The sequence below is a fragment of the Mobula hypostoma genome, chromosome 15 (assembly GCF_963921235.1).
Source record: "Mobula hypostoma chromosome 15, sMobHyp1.1, whole genome shotgun sequence".
NCBI lineage: Eukaryota > Metazoa > Chordata > Chondrichthyes > Myliobatiformes > Myliobatidae > Mobula > Mobula hypostoma.
Genome location: NC_086111.1, coordinates 10677814 through 10700704, shown reverse-complemented (window position 1 = coordinate 10700704; position 22891 = coordinate 10677814). Strand labels below are relative to the sequence as shown.

The 22891-nt window shown below is 39.6% G+C and overlaps 1 protein-coding gene across 1 annotated transcript in view; it reads left to right on the top strand.

The window, feature by feature from the left end:
- Positions 1-22679, top strand: part of tcta (T cell leukemia translocation altered) — a 29057-nt gene extending 6378 nt beyond the window's left edge. The window contains exons 2-3 of the mRNA XM_063067726.1: positions 8118-8172; positions 18408-22679. Of these exons, the coding sequence (XP_062923796.1) occupies positions 8118-8172; positions 18408-18450 (98 nt within the window). The 3' untranslated portion in view covers positions 18451-22679. The remainder of the gene's footprint in view (positions 1-8117; positions 8173-18407) is intronic.
- The last annotated feature ends 212 nt before the right edge of the window (positions 22680-22891 follow it).

The window sequence follows — 22891 nt, the reverse complement described above, 5'->3', positions numbered from 1 at the left end:
TCTATATTCAATACCTTTGAAATGATATTAAAAATGTCTTTCCAAAAAGTTTCCAAAGTAGGACAGGACCAAAACATATGAGTTAAGGAGGCTATCTCCCCATGACATCTGTCACAAAGAGGGTTAATATGAGAATAAAAACGAGCTAATTTATCTTTAGACATATGTGCTCTATGAACAACTTTAAATTGAATTAGGGAATGTTTGGAACAGATAGAGGAAGTATTGACTAGTTGTAAAATATGTGCCCAGTCATCCGCCGAAATAATAAAGCCCAATTCCTTTTCCCAATCTAACCTAATCTTATCGAATGGAGCTTTCCTAAGTTTCATGATAGTATTATAAATAATAGCCGTTACATCTTTCTGACATGGGTTAAGGTTAATTATAGTATCTAAAATATATGTAGGAGGTAATGTCGGAAAGGAAGAGAGTATAGTACTTAGGAAATTTCTAACTTGGAGATATCTAAAAAAATGTATTCTTGGTAAGTTATATTTGTTAGATAATTGTTCAAAAGACATAAGGGAGCCATCTAAAAATAAATCCAAAAACCGTGATATACCATTAGTCTTCCAAATTTGAAAGGCATGGTCCATGGAAGAGGGGGGAAAGAATATGTTACCTAAAATAGGAATCGCAAGTCCAAATTGATTAAGATCGAAAAATTTTCGGAATTGAAACCAAATACGTAAGGTATATTTAACTATCGGGTTACAAACCTGTTTGTAGTGTTTCAAATCGAAAGGAAGAGAAGAACCTAAAATGGAGCCAAGTGCATAACCTTGAGCAGATTGTAATTCCAATACTACCCATTTAGGAATGGATAGTATATCTTGGTCAAGTAACCAAAATTTCATGTGTCGAATATTAATTGCCCAATAATAAAATCTAAAGTTAGGTAATGCCAAGCCTCCATCTCTCTTAGCTTTCTGTAGATGTATTCTACCCAATCTCGGGTTTTTATTTTGCCAAATAAAAGAAGAAATTTTAGAGTCAACTTTGTCAAAAAAGGATTTTGGTAGTGCCTGAAATACATATAAAAATTTTGGCAGAATAAACATCTTAACAGCATTAATACGACCAATCAAAGTTAAATAAAGTGGAGACCATTTAAATGAAAGTTGAGTAATGTGATCAATTAAGGGTAGGAAATTAGTCTTAAATAAATCCTTATGTTTACAGGTAATTTTAATCCCAAGATATGAAAAATATATCATCTCAATGTGTACTTAAGAATGTATAAATAATTGTAGTTTTATACATATAAAAAAATGGAAAAGGTTATATGTGTGAAAAAAGTACATGATAATTGTGAATTCCTTATCCAAATAAAAATAAAATTAAATAAAAAAGAAAAATGGTTATTAACCAATTTAAACGGGAGGTTCTGATATAAGGGAACTTGCTTATTAATCGGGAAAAGTTCACTCTTACTGAGATTTAACTTATAACCTGAAAAAAGACTAAATTGTGCTAATAAATCTAAAGCAGCAGGAATAGATTTTTGAGGATTAGAAATATATAAAAGTAAGTCATCAGCATAAAGTGATACTTTATGAGACTTTGAACCACGAGTTATGCCAATAATATTTGGAGATTCTCGAATAGCAATTGCAAGAGGTTCTAATGCAATATCAAATAATAAAGGACTAGGAGGACAACCTTGTCTAGTACCTCGAAAAAGAGGGAAAAAAGGTGAATTTAAAGAGTTAGTACGAACTGAGGCCATAGGAGAATGATATAACAATTTGATCCAGAGTATAAATTTCGGGCTGAAATTAAACATTTCAAGCACCTTAAATAAGTAAGGCCATTCGACTCTGTCAAAAGCTTTTTCAGTGTCTAAAGAAATGATGCATTCAGGATCATTTTGTGACGGGGTATAGACAATGTTTAACAGTGTACGGATATTATAAAAAGAGTAACGACCTTTAATAAAACCCGTTTGGTCTTCCGAAATAATATAAGGAAGTGCTTTTTCTAATCTGTTTGCTAATAATTTAGAAAAAATTTTAGAGTCAACATTTAATAAGGATATTGGTCTATAAGATGCACATTGAGCAGGATCTTTATCTTTCTTTAATATTAAAGAGATTGATGCTCTATAAAAGGATTCAGGAAGTTTACCAAGTTTTAATGAGGCCTCCAGAACCCTGAATAACCAAGGGATTAATGAGGATGCAAAAAAATTTATAAAATTCCGCGATAAACCCATCAGGACCAGGAGCTTTCCCCGGGTTCATAGAAAAAATAACATTCTTAATCTCATCAGTAGTAAAGGAAGAATCTAACATGGAAGATATATCATGTGAAATCTTGGGGAAATCTAGGTATCTAAAAAGTCATGCATATGTTTAGAGTCTGGTGGAGACTCTGATTGATATAAGGAGGAATAAAAGTCAAAAAAGGATTGATTAATCTCAGCTTGATCAAATATCAATTGATCTTTTTGATTATAAATCTGATTAATTTGAAATTTGGTATAATTAGACTTCAACTGATTAGCCAACAGTTTACCGACTTTGTCACTATGTATATAAAATTCGCTTTTTGTTTTCATTAATTGATTTGCAATTGAGGACGAAAGTAATAAACTGTGTTCCATCTGAAGTTCAGTTCTTTGTTTATACAACTTCTCAGAGGGAGCTGTAGCATATTTCTTATCAATTTCCTTAATCTTGTCCACAATAGCCAGCTCCTCCTCCTTCAACCTCTTCCTCAAAGCAGCAGAATACGAGATGATCTGACCACGAATATAAGCTTTAAAAGTATCCCAAAGGGTAGTCATAGATATATCCTCTGTACAGTTGATTGCAAAAAAGAGATTGATCTGTTCACATAAAGTTACAAAATCCGAGTCCTGGAGCAACAGCGAATTAAAACGCCATTGTCTATTATTTTGTGTATTGGCCAGTATTTTAATAGAAAGCTTAAGTGGAGCATGATCCGAAATGGATATAGAGTCATATTCACATTTAGCCACTGAAGAAATAAGACGAGAGTCAATAAAAAAAAAATCAATTCTTGAATAAGAATGATGAACATGTGGAAAAAAAAGAAAAATCTTTTTCCCGAGGATGCAAAAAACGCCAGATGTCCATCGATCCGGAATCTGAGAGAAATTAATTAATCAAGGTTGCAGATTTATTGGGTAGGGTCCGTAAAGGAGCCGAACGGTCCAATAATGGGGATAAACAAGTATTGAGGTCCCTGCCCCAGATTAGTGAAAACTCATTCAAATTCGGAAACAAATTAAATAATGATTTTTAAAATTCCGGACAGTCCGTGTTAGGGGCATAAACGTTAACCAAAACTACCTTTTTATTAAAAAGTAAACCACTAACCAATAGAAATCTACCATTCAGATCAGAAATAATATCGTGTTGTACAAAAGTGATTGAGGGATCTATAAAAATAGAAACTCCTCGAATTTTAGTGTTGGAATTCAAATGGAAGTGTTAACCCTTCCAGAACTTAAAAAAACGTAGTCTGTCCCCCCCTCCGCATTTGGGTCTCCTATAAAAATAGAATATGTGCTTTAAGTCTCCGGAATACTTTAAAGACTTTTTTCCTTTTAATTGGATGATTAAGACCATTGAAATCAGGAGGGCTAAAAGAAGACATGAGGTTGCCTTGGCAGTCAAAGTGAAGGATAATCCAAAGAGCTTTTACAGGTATATTAAGAGCAAAAGGATTGTAAGGGATAAAATTGGTCCTCTTGAAGATCAGAGTGGTCGGCTATGTGCGGAACCAAAGGAAATGGGGGAGATCTTAAATAGGTTTTTTGCGTCTGTGTTTACTAAGGAAACTGGCATGAAGTCTATGGAATTAAGGGAAACAAGTAGTGAGATCATGGAAACTGTACAGATCGAAAAGGAGGAGGTCCTTGCTGTCTTGAGGAAAATTAAAGTGGATAAATCCCCGGGACCTGACAGGGTGTTCCCTCGGACCTTGAAGGGGACTAGTGTTGAAATTGCAGGGGCCCTGGCTGAAATATTTAAAATGTCGCTGTCTACAGGTGAGGTGCCAGAGGATTGGACAGTGGCTCATGTTGTTCCGTTGTTTAAAAAAGGATTGAAAAGTAATCCAGGAAATTATAGGCCAGTAAGTTTAACGTCAGTAGTAGGTAAGTTATTGGAGGGAGTACTAAGAGACAGAATCTACAAGCATTTGGATAGACTGGGACTTATTAGGGAGAGTCAACATGACTTTTTGCGTGGTAGGTCATGTTTGACCAATCTATTGGAGTTTTTCGAGGAGGTTACCAGGAAAGTGGATGAAGTGAAGGCAGTGGATATTGTCTATATGGACTTCAGTAAGGCCTTTGACAAGGTCCTGCATGGGAGGTTAGTTAGGAAAATTCAATCGCTAGGTATACATGGAGAGGTGGTAAATTGGATTAGACATTGGCTCGATGGAAGAAGCCAGAGAGTGGTGGTAGAGAATTGCTTCTCTGAGTGGAGGCCTGTGACTAGTGGTGTGCCACAGGGATCAGTGCTGGGTCCATTGTTATTTGTCATCTATATCAATGATCTGGATGATAATGTGGTAAATTGGATCAGCAAGTTTTTTGATGATACAAAGATTGGAGGTGTAGTAGACAGTGAGGAAGGTTTTCAGAGCCTGCAGAGGGACTTGGACCAGCTGGAAAAATGGGCTGAAAAATGGCAGATGGAGTTTAATACTGACAAGTGTGAAGTATTGCACGTTGGAAGGGCAAACCAACGTAGAACATACAGGGTTAATGGTAAGGCACTGAGGAGTGCAGTGGAACAGAGGGATCTGGGAATACAGATACAAAATTCCCTAAAAGTGGCGTCACAGGTAGATAGGGTCGTAAAGAGAGCTTTTGGTACATTGGCCTTTATTAATCAAAGTATTAAGAGTATAAGAGCTGGAATGTTATGATGAGGTTGTATAAGGCATTGGTGAGGCCGAATCTGGAGTGTTGTGTTCAGTTTTGGTCACCAAATTACAGGAAGGATATAAATAAGGTTGAAAGAGTGCAGAGAAGGTTTACAAGGACGTTGCCGGGACTTGAGAAACTCAGTTACAGAAAAAGGTTGAATAGGTTGGGACTTTATTCCCTGGAGCGTAGAAGAATGAGGAGAGATTTGATAGAGGTATATAAAATTATGATGGGTATAGATCGAGTGAATGCAAGCAGGCTTTTTCCACTGAGGCAAGGGGAGAAAAAAACCAGAGGACATGGGTTTAGGGTGAGGGGGGAAAAGTTTAAAGGGAACATTAGGGGGGGCTTCTTCACACAGAGAGTGGTGGGAGTATGGAATGAGCTGCCAGACGAGGTGGTAAATGCGGGTTCTTTTTTAACATTTAAGAATAAATTGGACAGATACATGGATGGGAGGTGTATGGAGGGATATGGTCCGTGTGTAGGTCAGTGGGACTAGGCAGAAAATGGTTCAGCACAGCCAAGAAGGGCCAAAAGGCCTGTTTCTGTGCTGTAGTTTCTATGGTTTCTATGGTAATAATAGACTCCATAATCCCTAAAGTCAACCCTCAGATAAGGGAGGATTGACAATAGGTTCGACCCACGAACCCAGAAAGGGAACAGAATAAACAAGAGATAACGGGAAAGAGAACGCGACCAATACTTCAGTAATATAAGTAGCCCAAGAAGAAAGAAAAACTAAAAAATGAAGCCCCCCTGCCCCCCCACCCCATACCCCCAAAGCTAATTCTAAGATAGACCAGCCAGAAAGAAGCGAGCACTAGAACTACCCCCATGACTTCCGATAGACGCTCACTAAAAAGAAAAGTGTATGCATAAAAAGATCAGCTAAAGTTATAAAACAGTAAAGGAATAAAAAAAGTACACCAATTAAAACGAAAATGATATAATACAAAAAAAACAGATACATATAAAGAAAACCGTTAACCTACAACAGACCGTATACTTAAACAAGAAAATGAAATATTAGCATAGACTAACCACGAAAACTACAAAAAGTACGTTTGAAAACTACAAAGTTTAAGGCCTTCAGGGACATACGTAAAATGACGCTGAGGGAATAGCCATCTAGAATCCCCAGGGAAGAAGAAAGAAATGACGCAGTTAAAAAAAAGTTTGGCAACCAAATTAATTAGACCGGAAAAAGAACTTTTCTGCCCTCATATAAAGCAAAAAAAATTAAACCCAACAGATTAACTGCCTCCAATCAGACAGAGATAATTTAACAATGCGATTAAGATGTTGAAGGCAAAAGAAAGAAATGACGCAGTTAAAAAGAAGTTTGGCAACCACATTAATTAAACCAAAAAAAACTTTTCTGCCCTCATATAAAGCAAAAAAAAATTAAACCCAACAAATTAACTGCCTCCGATCAAACAGAGATGATTTAATAGTGCGATTAAGATGTTGAAGGCAAGAGTTGATCCAGGTAACTCTGGGCTTCCGATGGAGAGTCAAAAAAACAGGAAGACCCATCAGACGATCGAATCTACGAACGTGCGGGATAAAGCAACACTGGTTTTAAATCCATATTGTAGTATTCCGACATCACAGATCTATAACGGACATGTTGATCGCGAACCTGTTTGCTGAAATCTTCTACCAAACGAAAACGAAGATCCAAGAAATCAATGTAACCTTTAGGGTGAGCAAAGCGAAGCAACTTCTCCTTGTCTTGAAAATAATGAAATCGTAAAATAACATGCCAAGGTTTATCTGACTTAGGCGAATGTAATGGGACTCTGTGAGCCCGATCCAACGGTGGTGGTTGATCAGGAAATAAGGTGGGAAATGAATCTTTTAAAAGTTGAGGGAAAAACTTTATGGGGTCACCAGATTCAGCAGCTTCACGAATACCAATAATTCGGATGTTCTGTCGTCGCATTCTGCATTCTAAGTCAGAATTTTTAAAGGTCAAAAAGTCAAGTTTTTTCTTCATTACAGTAATTGTTTCTTCAATTTTCCCCATCTTGAGTTCATTTTGTTGCGTGGATTTTTGGAGATTAGCTATAGCAGTCTGACGTTCCGTAATAGATGTTTTCATTTTATCAATTTCATCGATAATTTTCTGCAGTTTAGTTCAAATTTCCGCATGAATCAGATCCAATATAGTAGTTGAGATTTCCACACGAATCAGTTCCGACATAGCTTGCATAGTTACCGCTGGTTCAATTGGAGGAGGGTCGGTAACTTTCGGTCTAACTGGAGGTTTGCCGTCTTTCCCGTTCTTAGACATAGCGGACCTTAAATGCATCCAAATATATAATAGCAATCCGCTGCAAGGTATTGTAAAAATTGTTGCCTTAAAAGTTAGCTTAAATGTAGCTGATCATAGGATAAAGCTCAGAGGTAATGGAGCGAGTCAAGAACACGACTTCACTCCATGAGCTCTACCAGAAGTCCCAACTTTATTATTTCTTATTGTCTTCCACTTCTCTTTTGCAGTTGTCTTCTACACCTGACCTCATCCAAAAGAACTTAAGAAATAGAGCCTGTTCCATTAATGGGTGATGCACAAACAAAATATTAGAAACCCTTTGATAAAATTCTAATTTTTGAAAGCAATCAATAAAGCTGATTCCAGGGTGAAGATTCAGCACCTTGTGAGTGAAGTAATTCCTATTCTTTTTCCTTTCCATCCTTGATGGAATTCAAAAAACATACTGAACATGTCAGGCAGGATTTTCATCATTTCCTGTTTCTATTTCAGGTTTCCAGCATTTACCAGTTATTTTGATTTTTTCCTTTAAGTATTTGTCAATCAAATTTGCCATTCCATTGTAGTATTAGAAAGAGCAATGGAAACCATGCTGTTTGAAGAAGTACTTGTGTATGCTTTTCCGGCTTATTTGAGCCATTGAATTAATTTTCAGATGTTTTAGGTTGGTAAATGTTGACCCTTGTGAGCAATTTAGGAAAATATTGCAGGTATTTGACAGCAGTTTTTGTATTTTTCAATGAGTCAAGGTTAACAACTTTCATTTTTTTGAAGTTTTCCACTTGTGGATGTGTGCCAGGGAAATGCCTCAAAAAATGGGCAGTATCTTCCTTTGAAAACTGGTCAGAAGGTTAGATAAATAAAATTGAAAATTAAGGCATTTTTTCCCCTGAGGAACAAATGTTTAAAATGTTTCTTTTCCAGGGAGTGGAGGTCAGAATGGTGGTACTCCAGATGGATCCTCAAACTTTACTCCCTGGTATGTTTCATTAGTCCAAATGTTGGCAATGCTGTCCAGGCATATATAGTAAGCTAAATGAATTGTTGTTTATTCTTTCTGAACTTGATCAAAGAGATTCTTCGTAATGAGATCCACTTTGTTAAACAATCACAAATGTGATTCCTGTTTGATTTCTTTTATCTTCCTTATCCTCACATGAACTGTAATGTCTACTGCCTCTCTGTAAATTAAACATAAGCTATGGATTAAATTAGTAAGTTTCCTCAACTGAGGCACTGGATAAATCTTCTCCTCAGAGTTTAACAAGTAAATGTTAATAGATAAAGAAGAAGAGGGAGTTGTGTGACATGTATAGGAAGCAGGGAGTAAATAAGGTGCTTGAGGAGTATAAGAAGTGCAAGAAAATACTTAAGAAAGAAATCAGGAGTGCTAAAAGAAGACATGAGGTTGCATTGGCAGTCAAAGTGAAGGATAATCCAAAGAGCTTTTACAGGTTTTTTAAGAGCAAAAGGATTGTAAGGGATAAAATTGGTCCTCTTGAAGATCAGAGTGGTCGCCTATGTGAGGAACCAAAGAAAATGAGGGAGATCTTAAATAGGTTTTTTGCGTCTGTATTTACTAAGGAAACTGGCATGAAGTCTATGGAATTAGGGGAAACAAGTAGTGAGATCATGGAAACTGTACAGATCGAAAAGGAGGAGGTCCTTGCTGTCTTGAGGAAAATTAAAGTGGATAAATCCCCGGGACCTGACAGAGTGTTCCCTCGGACCTTGAAGGAGACTGGTGTTGAAATTGCAGGGGCCCTGGCAGAAATATTTAAAATGTCGCTGTCTACAGGTGAGGTGCCGGAGGATTGGAGAGTGGCTCATGTTGTTCCGTTGTTTAAAAAAGGATCGAAAAGTAATTCGGGAAATTATAGGCCGGTAAGTTTAACGTCAGTAGTAGTTAAGTTATTGGAGGGAGTACTAAGAGACAGAATCTACAAGCACTTGGATAGACAGGGACTTATTAGGGAGAGTCAACATGGCTTTGTGCGTGGCAGGTCATGTTTGACCAATCTATTGGAGTTTTTCGAGGAGGTTACCAGGAAAGTGGATGAAGGGAAGGCAGTGGATATTGTCTACATGGACTTCAGTAAGGCCTTTGACAAGGTCCCGCATGGGAGGTTAGTTAGGAAAATTCAGTTGCTAGGTATACATGGAGAGGTGGTAAATTGGATCAGACATTGGCTCAATGGAAGAAGCCAAAGAGTGGTAGTAGAGAATTGCTTCTCCAAGTGGAGGCCTGTGACTAGTGGTGTGCCACAGGGATCAGTGCTGGGTCCATTGTTATTTGTCATCTATATCAATGATCTGAATGATAATGTGGTAAATTGGATCAGCAAGTTTTTTGATGATACAAAGATTGGAGGTGTAGTAGACAGTGAGGAAGGTTTTCAGAGCCTGCAGAGGGACTTGCACGTTGGAAGGACAAACCAACATAGAACATACAGGGTTAATGGTAAGGCACTGAGGAGTGCAGTGGAACAGAGGGATCTGGGAATGCAGATACAAAATTCCCTAAATTACACCAAATTACAGGAAGGATATAAATAAGGTTGAAAGGGTACAGAGAAGGTTTACATGGTTGTTGCCGGGACTTGAGAAACTCAGTTACAGAGAAAGGTTGAATAGGTTAGAACTTTATTCCCTGGAGCGTAGAAGAATGAGGGGAGATTTGATAGAGGTATATAAAATTATGACGGGTATAGATAGAGTGAATGCAAGTAGGCTTTTTCCACTGAGGCAAGGGGAGAAAAAAACCAGAGGACATGGGTTAAGGGTGAGGGGGGAAAAGTTTGAAGGGAACATTAGTGGGGGCTTCTTCACACAGAGAGTGGTGGGAGTATGGAATGAGCTGCCGGACGAGGTGGTAAATGTGGGTTCTTTTTTAACATTTAACAATAAATTGGACATATACATGGATGGGAGGTGTATGGACGGATATGGTCCGTGTGCAGGTCAGTGGGTCTAGGCAGAAAATGGTTCGGCACAGCCAAGAAGGGCCAAAAGGCCTGTTTCTGTGCTGTAGTTTCTATGGTTCTATGATAAAATTATAACAGGATATAGTTCAATTGGGAAATTGAGCAATGGAATGGTAGATGGAACTTAACTCTGCGAATGCAAAGCGATACACTTCAATAAGTTAACACAAGGCAGGACAAACAGTGAATGGCAGAGCCCTAGGAAGTATTGTAAAACAGAGACCTTTGAGTGCATGTCCATAGTTCCCTATAGCGGCACACAGATAGACAGGAGGTTGAAGAAGACCATAAGACATAGAAGCAGAATTAGGCCATTTTGGCCCATTGAATCTACTCTGCCATTCAATCATGGCTGATCTTTTATTTTCCCCTCATCAGCCCCATTCCCTGGCCTTTTACTCCATAACCTTTGATACCGTGGCCGATCAAGAACCTATCAATCTCTGCCTTAAATACATCCAACAACCCGGCCTCCACATATGCCTGTGATAACAAATTTCACCAATTCACCACCCTCTGGCTAAAGCAATTTCTCTGCATCTCTGTTTTAAATGGGTGCCCTTCTATTCTGAGGCTGTGCCCTCTTGTCCTAGACTCCCCCAACATGGGAAACATACTTTCCACATCTACTCTGTCTAGGTTTTTAACATTTTGGAAGGTTTCAATGAGATACCCCCTCATCTTTCTAAATTCCCGTGAGTACAGGCCCAGAGCCATCAAATGTTCCTCCATCCTTGTGAACTTTCTCTGAACCCTCTCCAATGCCAGCACATCTTTTCTTGGATAAGGAACCCAAAACTGTTCATAATACTCAAGGTGAGGCCTCACTAGTCCCAGATGTAATAGTGGCCAGAGGACCCAGGGTAACAGAGGAACTGAAGGAAATTCGCATTAGGCAGAAAATGGTGTTGGGTAAACTGATGGGACTGAAGGCTGATAAATCCCCAGGGCCTGATGGTCTGCATCCCAGGGTACTTAAGGAGGTGGTTCTAGAAATCGTGGACGTATTGGTAATCATTTTCCAGTGTTCTATAGATTCAGGATCAGTTCCTGCGGATTGGAGGGTGGCTAATGTTATCCCACTTTTTAAGAAAGGAAGGAGAGAGAAAACAGGCAATTATAGACCAGTTAGTCTGACATCAGTGGTGGGGAAGATGCTGGAGTCAATTATAAAAGATGAAATAGCATATTTGGATAGCAGTAGCAGGATAGGTCCGAGTCAGCATGGATTTACGAAGGGGAAATCATGCTTGACTAATCTTCTGGCATTTTTTGAGGATGTAACTATGAAAATGGACATGGGGAAAGCCAGTGGATGTAGTGTACCTGGACTTCCAGAAAGCCTTTGATAAGGTCCCACATAGGAGGTTAGTGGGCAAAATTAGAGCACATGGTATTGGGGGTAGGGTACTGACATGGATAAGAAATTGGTTGGCAGACAGGAAACAAAGACTAGGGATTAATGGGTCCTTTTCAGAATAGTACTAGTGGGGTACCGCAAGGCTTGGTGCTGGGACCGCAGCTACTTACAATATACATTAATGATTTAGACGAAGGGATTAAAAGTAACATTAGCAAATTTTCAGATGACACAAAGCTGGGTGACAGTGTGAAATGTGAGGAGGCTATTATGAGAATGCAGAGTGACTTGGATAGGTTGGGTGAGTGGGCAGATGCAGTTTAATGTGGATAAGTGTGAGGTTATCCACTTTGGTGGCAAGAACAGGAAGGCAAATTACAATCTGAATGGTGTCAAGTTAGGAAAAGGGAAAGTACAATGAGATCTGGGTATCCTTGTTCATCAGTTACTGAAAGTAAGCATACAGGTACAGCAGGCAGTGAAGAAAGCTAATGGCATGTTGGCCTTCATAACAAGTGGAGTTGAGTATAGGAGCAAAGAGGTCCTTGTGCAGTTGTACATGGCTCTGGTGAGACCACACCTGAAGTATTGCATACAGTTTTGGTCTCCAAATTTGAGGAAGGACATCCTTGCTATGGAGGGAGTGCAGCGTAGGTTCACTGGGTTAATTCCAGGGATGGCGGGAATGTCATATGTTGAAAGATTGGAGCGACTGGGCTTGTATACACTGGAATTTAGAAGGATGAGAAGGGATCTGATTGAAATATATAAGATTATTAAGGGATTGGACATGCTAGAGGCAGGAAACATGTTCCCGATGTTGGGGGAGCCACAGTTTAAGAATAAGGGGTAGACCATTTAGAACGGAGTTGAGGAAAAACTTTTTCACACAGAGGGTTGTGGCTCTGCCGCAGAAGGCAGTGGAGGCCAACTCTTTGGATTCTTTCAAAAAAGAGTTAGATAGAGCTCTTAAAGATAGTGGAGTCAAGGGATATGGGGAGAAGGTAGGAACGGGGTACTGATTGTGAATGATCAGCCATGATCACAGTGAATGGCCTACTCCCGCACCTATTGTCTATAAAGCCTTAGCATCACATCCATGCTCTTATATTCTGCACCTCTTGAAATGAATGTGAGCATTGCATTTTGCCTTCCTTGCCACCAACTCAACCTGCAAGTTAACCCTTAGGGTGTTCTGCACAAGGACTCCCAAGTCCCTTTGCATCTCAGATATTTGGATTTTCCCCCTGTTTAGAAAATAGTCTGCACGCTTATTTCTTATACCAAGGTGCATGATCATGCATTTTCCAATATTGTATTTCATTTGCCACTTTCCTAAACTATCGAAGTCCTTCTGCAGACTCTGTTTCCTCAACACTACCTGCCAATCTTCGTATCATCTGCAAACTTGGCAACAAAGCCATGTATTCTGTCATCTAAATCATTGATATACAGCATTAAAAAATAGTGGTCCCAACACCGACTCCTGCGGAACACCACTAGTCACTGGTAGCCAATGCTGTAACCATGCTAGTAACTTTCCTGTTAAACCATGGGCTCTTAACTTAGTAAACAGCCTCTTGTGTGGCACTTTGTCAAAGGCCTTCTGAAAATCCAAATATACAACATGCACTGCATCCCCTTTATCTACCCTACTTGTAATCTCGTCAAAGAATTCCAACAGTGTTCATCAGGCAAGATTTTCCCTTAAGGAAACCATGCTGACTTTGTTCTGTCTTATCCTGTGTTACCAAATACTACATAACCTCATCCTTAACAGTTGACTCCAATTCTTCCCAAGCACTGAGGTCTGGCTAACTGGTCTATAATTTCCTTTCTGCTGCCTCCCTCCTTTCTTAAGAGTGGAGTGACATTTGCAATTTTCCAGTCCTCTGGCACCATGCAAGAGTCCAAAGATTCTTCAAAGATCTTTACTAATGCTTCCTCAATTTCTATCACTACCTCTTTCAGACCCTAAGGTGCAGTTTTTGTGGTCTGGGTGACTTATGTACCTTTAGGTCTTTCAGCTTTTTGAGCACTTTCTACCTTGTAATAGTAAATGCACTCACTTCTCTTCCCTCACACCTTTTAACACGTGGCACACTGCGAGTGTCTTCATCGGTGAAGACTGATGCAAAATACTCATTTAGTTCATCTGTCATCTTCTTATCCCCTGTTATTATTTTTCCGGCATTTTCTCAGTCCTATATCCACTCTCATCTCTCTTTTATTTCTAGATACTTGAAAAAGCTTTTTTTTTTATCTACCTTGATGTTGTTTGCTAGCTTGCTTTCATATTTCATCTTTTCTCTCCTAATGATTCTTGTAGTTGCTCTCTGTAGAGTTTTAAAAACTTCCCAATCCTCTGTCTTCTCACTAAATTTTGCTTTGTTGTATGCCCTCTCTTTTGCTCTACATTAGCTTTGACTTTCCTTGTCAGCCACGGTTGTACTATTTTTCCATTTGAGTATTTCTTTGTTTTTGGAATACATCTATCCTGCATCTTCCTCATTTTTCCTAGAAACTCATGCCATTGCTGCTTTGCTGTCATCCTTGCTAGCACCTCCTTCCAAGTTACTTTGGCCAACTCCTCTCTGATACCAATGTCATTTCCTTTACTTCACTGAAGTACTGCTACTTCAGACTTTACCTTCTCCCTATCAAGTTTCAAGTTGAACTCAATCATATCGTGATCACGTCTCCTAGGAATTCCTTTACCTTAAGCTCCCTAATTGCCCCCAGTTCACTACATAGCTGATCCCCTAGTAGGCTTAATGACAATCCGTCTTTAAGACTACTGGTAGACATTCAACAAATTCACTCTCTTGAGATCCATAAGACCATAAGATTTAGGATCAGAAGTAGGCCATTCGGCTCATCGTGTCTGCTCCGCCATTCAGTCATGGGCTGCTCCAATTCTTCCAGTCATCCCCACTCCCCTGCTTTCACTCCATACCCTTTGATGCCCTGGCTAATCAAGAACCTATCTATCTCTGCCTTAAATACACCCAATGACATGGCCTCCACAGCCGCTCATGACAACAAAATTCACAGATTTAACACCTTATGACTAAAGTAATTTCTCCGCATCTCAGTTCTAAAAGGCTGTCCTTCAATCCTGAAGTCATGTCCTCTTGTCCTCGAATCCCCTACCATGGGAAATAACTTTACCATATCTAATCTGTTCAGGCCTTTTAACATCTGGAATGTTTCTATGCGATCCCCTCTCATTCTCCTGGACTCCAGGGAATACAGCCCAAGAGCTGCCAAACGTCCCTCATACGGTAATCCTTTCATTCCTGGAATCATTCTTTTGAATCTTCTCTCAACCCTCTCCAACGTCAGTATATCCTTTCTGAAGTAAGGAGCCCAAAACTTCACAAAATACTCCAAGTGTGGTCTCACAACTGCCTTATTGAGCCTCAACATCACATCCCGGCTCTTATATTCTATACCTCTAGAAATGAATGCCAACATTGCATTCACCACCTTCACAACTGGCTCAACCTGCAGTTTAACCTTTAGGGTATCTTGCAGAAGGACTCCAAAGTCCCTTTGCATCTCTGCATTTTGAATTTTCTCCCCATCTAAATAATAGTCTGCCCGTTAATTTCTTGCACCGAAGTGCATGACCATACACTTTCCAACATTGTATTTCATTTGCCACTTCTTTGCCTATTCCCCTAAACTAAGTCTCTCTGCATGCTCTCTGTTTCCTCAACAGTATCTGCTCCTCCACGTATCTTTGTATCATCGACAAATTTAGCCACAAATCCCTTAATACCATAGTCCAAATCATTGACACACATCATAAAACGTAATGGTCCCAACACTGACCCCTGTAGAACTCCACTGATAACCGGCAGCCAGCCAGAATAGGATCCCTTTATTCCCACTCTGTTTTCTGCCAACCAGCCAATGCTCCACCCATGCTAGTAACTTCCCTGTAATTCTGCGGGCTCTTATCTTGCTAAGCGGCCTCATTGTGCACCTTGTCAAAGGCCTTCTGAAAATCCAAGTACACCACGTCTACTGCATCTCCTTTATCTACCCTGTTTGTAATTTCCTCAAAGAATTGCAGTAGAAGGTAACGCAACATGACAACTCAACTTGTCAGGTTTGATCCTGAAAGGAAGATCCATTACCAATCTGATTCTCCCAAGCTACCTACATGTTATAGTCTCCCATGACTATCATAACATTGCTCTTTTGACAAGCCTTTTCTATTTCCCATTGTGTCCACATCCCAGCTACTGTTTAGATGCCTGTGTATAACTGCCATCAGGGTCCTTTTATCCTTGCAGTTTCTTAAGGATTCAACAACTTCTGAACCTATTTCACATCTTTCTAATGATTTGATGCCATTCTTTACCAGCAGAACCATGCCACCTCCTCTACCTACCTTCCTCCAATACAATGTAACCTTGTATATTCAGCTCCTAACTATAACAATTCTTCAGCCGTGATTCAGTGATGGCTGCAACATCAAACTTGACTATCTGTAAAAGTGCAACAAGATCATCCACCTAATTTCTTATACTCCACGCACTGAGATATAACCCTTCAAGTACTGTATTTGCTACCCTTTTTGATTCTGCATCCCTAATGCACTGATACTCACCCTGCTAGCTGGAATTTTGCCTTGTCATCTGTCTGTCCTTCCTGACAGTCTGACTGCACGCTATCTTTGCTTTTTTACCATCTGTCCTATCCTGAGTCCCATCACTCCATTTCCCACCCTCCTGCCAAATTAGTTTAAACTGTCCCCAACAGCTCTAATGAACCTGCCCACGAAAATATTGATCCCCCTCGGGTTCAGGTGCAATCCGTCCCTTTTGTACAGGTCATACCTCCCCTAGAAGAGATCCCAATGATCCAAGAACCTGAAGCCCTGCCCCCTGCACCAGCTTCTCAGCCACACATTAATCTGCCAAATCATCCTATTTCTACCCTCACTGGCGCGTGGCACAGGTAACAATTACTACCATGAAGGTCCTGCCTCTCAGTATTCTCCCTAGCTGTCTAAATTCTCTCTTCAGGACCTCTTTTCTTTTCCTTCCTATGTCATTGCTACCAATATGTACCAAGACAGCTGGCTGCTCTCCCTCCCCTTCCAAAATGCTGAGGACACAATCTGACATGTCCCTGACCCTGGCACCAGGGAGGCAATATAGCATCCGGTTGTCCCGTTCACGTTCACAGAATCTCCTATCTCTTCCTCTGACTGTTGAATCCTTTATCTCTATTGCTCCCCTCTTTCCCTTTTGCACCATGGACCCATGGTGCTCGTAACCTGGTCTCCATGGCATCCCCCTGGGAGGTCATACCCCACAACATATCCAAAATGGTATACTTGTTATTCAGGGGAATGACCACAGGGATGCCTATTCACCTTCCCATTCCTTCTCCTGACAGTCACCTAGCTACCCACCTCCTGCAACTTAGGGGTGACTATTTCCCTTATCTCTGATCAATGATCTCTTCAGTCTCCTGTACAAGCCAAAGGCCATCCAGCTGCTGCTCCGGATCCCTAACACGGTCTTTAAAGAGCTGCAGTTGATGCATTTCAAGAAGATGTAGTCCCCTGGGAGACTTTGGGTCTCCCAGGACTCCAACATCTAGCATGAAGAACACACAATGGCCATTTAAACTACACTAAGTACCCCTGACACAATAAGAAAAAAGGGAAGCTCAACAGAAGTTACCCGAACAACTTATCCAGAGCCAACACCTCTTTTGAGCCGAAGCCTCACACTCACATTCTCACCACTAACTCAGTCCCTACAATGGCCGCTCCACTTATCTCTTCTGTACTTTTATTCACTCCTCTCTGCTGCTGCTCTGTCACTGATTGGGCCGTTGAAGGAAGGTGTTTGGCATGCTTGCCTTTGTGGGCTGAAGCATTGAGAGCAAAAGTTAAGATGTCATGTTCCCATTTTACGAAGCATCGGTTACGTGGAGAACCGTTTGAAGAACAGAAATAACATGTTTAACGTAGAATGAGTGCAGAAAGATTCACAAAGATGTTGGCCGGATGGAAGAGTTAGAAGGAGAGGTTTGGCTAGGCCAAGTCTGTTTTCCCTGGAATAAAGAAAGCTGAGAGTTAACATTATCAGAGTGTAAAAGATTTGTTTCCCATGATACAGATGCCTGAAACTAAATTGTATAGATTTAAGAGTTTAAACAGGATCTAGGTGGTATATATTTCCCAGAAAGTAGTTGGTATCTAGAATGAGCTGCCAAAGAAGGTGGTGGGAGGCAAGAACAACATTTAAGAGGCATCTGGGCTGTACTTGAATGAGCAAGCCATAGAAGTATCTGGAAGTAATGCAAGCCAGTGGGATGAGTATAGTTAGTAACTATGGCTGGAATAGAAACAGTGAGTCAAAGTGCTTGTTTCTATGTTGTGATGGCTCTAATTATGAGCTAATTAAACTGTGGTAACTTCTGGTTATTTTGTTCCTTTGCATTTTCAATTGATACCAAGAGTGCCATAATTCACACCTTCTATCTCTGATGAAGTCAAGTGAAAATCCCTTCCCACTCCGTTCTTATGAACAACAAAACCAGAACAGAATTGCAAACAAAACTGATCTTTGCTCTTGTGTCATGAAGCTTTTTTTTACTAGATAGCAGTGTAACCAAGGAGCTGTGGTAAGTTAGATGGCTGACATAGTGAGACTGCTACTTATTTGCTGTAACGCCATTCATCTGAAGGGAGGGAAATGGACTTGATTTTTCTTTATCATTACCCTTTTGAACATCCATTGCAGAAGACTAAATGGATTCAACTTTTTAGATAACTGTCAGCAGATGTAATCCATCATAACAGTTTTCATGCTCTATGATTTTTTTTTTGTGCTCTTATAGGAAAGATGCCAGTGGCGAGTCAATGAAAAGTCACAGAGAGTGAGTGGTGTAGCTGAGACGTGGAGAGAAGATGATGTGAACCTGGAAACTCATGCTGCTCTTTGGGTGCTAGGCTCATCAAAGTTTCAAGTACTGTGGCCCAATAACCTAATGTGCCATTTGTGACTCAGTGCCATTAATGTGCTTTTCTTTTGTGATATTCTTAGGCTTTGCTGAGTGGTCACTTGTATCAGGGAAATTTTTTGTTGTTTTAAGAAGATCCATGGTCGAATATGTTCATCTTGAGCAGGGAATTGACTTAATCAGTTAAGAGCCAGATGCAAAGAAGAATATGTTTAATTACAAGCCTGACAATGAATATTCCAAAAAAATCTGATGAATTTTGTAGCGTGTTGCCTATGTCACTGGTGACCTGCAGCTCTAATGAAAAGTGCATGAATCAGCATTTGGGAATATCAAGGATCTCCAATCAGTTTTAAGAAACCAGACTACTAAACTATTCCGAACAAGCAATAGATTGATTTGCTAGAGATTCTCGAAAAGATTCACTTATAAATTAGAGCATATTAAATTTTTAACAAATAATATGCTATTGAATTTTATTTTGATATCTATATACAGAAAAATACCCTTTGGAACAGATGGATGAAAGAAAAATGGAGGACTATGTACAAGGGAAGTGATCTTCGAATAGGATTTTTTAAAACTGAAAATGTTATTACCAGAATATTGGATTGACATCTGAGGGAGTGGATGTAGTGAAAATTTACAGACGCAATGCAAAGTTACTGAATGGGTCTGTATCTCAGTCTATGATTAACAAAGCTCCTGTCATTTGAAGATGGGTGTACAACCTACTAGGGAATAAATATCTCACATTTGAAATTTGCAATTGCTGACAAAAAAAAACAGTTCTTCAGACACTCAAAGCAGCATACATGAGACCATCAGACATATGAGCAGCAGTAGGCTGTTTGAGTCTTCACCATTTGATCATGGCTGATCCATTTCCCTCTCAACCCCATTCTCCTGCGTTTTCCCCATAACCTTTCACGCCCTGACATATCAAGAACCTATCAACCTCCACCTTAAATACATCCGGTGACCTGGCCTTCACAGCTGCAGGTGGCAACGAATCCCACAAACCCCCTGACAAAAGAAATTCCTCTTCATCTCTGTTCAAAATTGACGTTCCTCTAGTCTGAGACCTTGTCCTCTGGTCCTAGACTTGCCTTACTATAGGAAACATTCTCTGCACGTCCACTCTATCCAGATCTTTCAATATTCAGTAGGTTTCAGCAGGAGATGTCTCTAAAACACATTGTCTGTCCAGGAGGGAGGTGAAGTGACTCTGGAGTGATCCATTTGCTTGTTGGCCAAATGATTTACTAACTAGCTTTTCATTATGCACATTATTCTACCTGTCTAGGAGGTGGGTACTTGTATGTCGTGAAAGTAGCCTTTGGCCATGAGCCTAAACTGAAAGAAGATAATTTTCCACAGAAATACTCAGCTCTAAGTGGAGAATGAAAATACATATTAAAATCAACAATATGTTGGTGCAGATGATTCTCTGCAATTAACGTTTACATTTTTGGAATTAATTCTTGAAGAAAGAAAAGGTAAACTTTCATCCTCACTAAAGGTACTTGGACTGAGACCAAATATGGAGTCTACTTCAATGTAACTGCTTCTGCTAGCCTGCTGAAATAAGGGTGGAATGTTTCAATTATGAATTAATATTTTTGTTTACACATTGCTTAAAAAAGCAGTAAAAATTGAAGGAGCAGGTTTGAGGTACTATAATATTTTCTGATTTTATTTTATGGTACTTGGTTTGAGAGTGTGATCTGCCTACACCCTCCTACCTAACACCACCACTATAAATCAGAACAAGTGGGAATTGAGTGCAGGTGGAATGTTAGTACTGTAATCTGTTATATGTAGCTGGAGAATCTGGCTGGTGGAATGGGACTGAGATATGACGTTTGATCAAAGAATTACAAATGTATCTAGTGTAATATCCATCCGACTGGCAGAAAAAAAACTATTCCAGTTGGAACAATATTCGGTTGATCTGTAAAATACACATCGGATTTCATCAATGCTATCACCTGCACTGGACTCTGACTCCAATTGGCATCTGTAGAATAACCAATTGAAAATACCATCAGCAATCCACTCTTGGCCTATGATAGGCAATGCTGGAAGGAGAGATTTCTTTACTCTCCAATAACATAAAACTATTATCTTACAATGATATTCAACTATTTTGTTTTCACCTTCCATTTTTACTTTTTAAAATCTTATTATATGTTTTCCTCTCTGGGACTTTTACATCGGTGAGTTCTTTTGTGTACTCTCTCATTACTGAATGGGCAAACTACTACTACGTCGACTCAGGCCTAGGGGGCCGGCATCAGGGACGGATGGACTCTCCACTTCTCCCTCTCCCTCATCAGTGTATTCAGTTCATCTATATTAGCCGCGCCGCTATCTTCTAGGAGCGTGTTGACCATAGTCTTGGGAGGGCGCCCAGGGTTTATCCTCCCGTGCTTGGGCTCCCATATGATGACTAGGCTGGCAGGTAGCTCGGGGTGGCGTAGACAGTGCCCTGCTAATTGCAGTCTTCTCGCCTCGATTTTAGTGGTGAACTTCGGTAGGTTGTTATAGAGCTCGACGTTTGTCATGTGCTGTTGCCAACTCACATCAAGAGCCATCCGGAGCATTTGTGTATAGCAACCATGTACAGACTTTCGCGTAGTCTTGGTGAGTGTCCACATCTCACATCCGTACGTGAGAATGGTGGACAAAGGTATATCAATGTTAGTTTGTTTGTTCCCATTGTACACAAATGCATTCTCCAGGGATATCTCGACAGCAATTGAGAGAAATTTCTTGTACTTGCTAACCCTTTATCTTCTGTTCTCTATCCTACACCAACCCCTTCTTGCTTGCTCAAGACGTAGTTGCATTCCATCAGCCTTGATCTGTAGGTAGTGTATGGTTTAACTAAGTAATTATTTGTATTCTGCTCCCATAGGGAACACCCCACCAGGTACCACTACAAGGACACTGTGTGATACCTCCTCGTCCATCTTTTTCCGCTGTCTCTTGTGAAGCATACTGAGAGAGTGATTTCAGGCTTTTGTCAAGGCTCTGTTGAAATGACTACCAAAAGCAGATCATGGAGATTCCATTTTTGCTTATTATCTTTGTGGAGGGAAGAATGTGGCTTCCTGCATAAGACAGGCATTACTGGTTACTCCAGTCCTTGAGTGTATTACAGTATGTGAGCACTCACCATGTTTGTGTGTGTTCAGAGGGTTTGGGTGCAATGGATGCCTTCCCATTTATCATCAACCTTCAGTCCTGATTCAGTGGATGCTACTTAACAGTTAATGCTGTTAAAATGGCTGAAACGAAAGTATAGGCTGTAACCATTTTACTACTGAGATGCTTTTTGTTTTTCAACTTGTATTTGTTGTATATCTTTGTTTATCCCCCAGATTGCAGTGAAAATGTTGAAACTCCTGATTGGAAATGTAGTATGCCAAATGGTAGTCTTACAACAACAGATCCTGGGCTTGTTGTACTGAAGTGATGTATAGAGACCTTTTTTTACTAGAAATGTTTTGTATATAAACAGTACATTTTGTAAATCACTGTGATCCATAAATTGGACAACCTTTGTAAATTTGTGCCCCTAATGTTAATTAACTTATTTATGTCTGAACATATAAAGGCTTCCCTGATGCTGTGTATTCCAAAAAAAAAATCTGCTGTAAGTGTGTATATATGTACATTTAGCATACAGTTTTTTTTTTGGTGGGACACTATTTGATTATGTTTTAAATATATAAAAAACTGTTGCAGAAGCAGACTGTTTGTTTTGGTGTTTTTCACTGCTGAAGGTCATCTCTTACACAATTTACTGAAATCTGAATCACTCCTAGTCTTAAAAACTACATTTGTTGCAGCCAGCTCCAATATATTATTAAAAAAAACAAGCAAGTATAAATAAACTGGAAGATCAAATTACTAGCTCCTTGCATTCATTTTAATATCTATTTCCAAGTCTTATCCCCTCTGGATGTGCCAGTGTTATCTGACAGCATTGGCATAATGTCATTAAATGTATCACCACTTGTTATTGAATACAACTTTAGTAGTGTGTGTCATTAACTGTTATTGAATACAGCTGGCTTTAAGAAAGAAAACATTATATTGGTCCCAAAGGAAGAATGAGGTACCAGTCATATGGCAGAGTATTGCAAAACTGTTCTAATGAGAATTCAATAACTCAAAAGAAAAATTTCCAGTGATGCATTTGGTTTGGACACGAGCTGGTACATGATTTGTTTTATACATATTTGTAAATAGATATAGCACTTGTCCTTCTAGAGAGAGCTTTAGGGCTGTTAAAACAAAAACTTCACACCATCTTAAAAGTTTCTTAGGCATTTAATCATTCTAGTTAGATT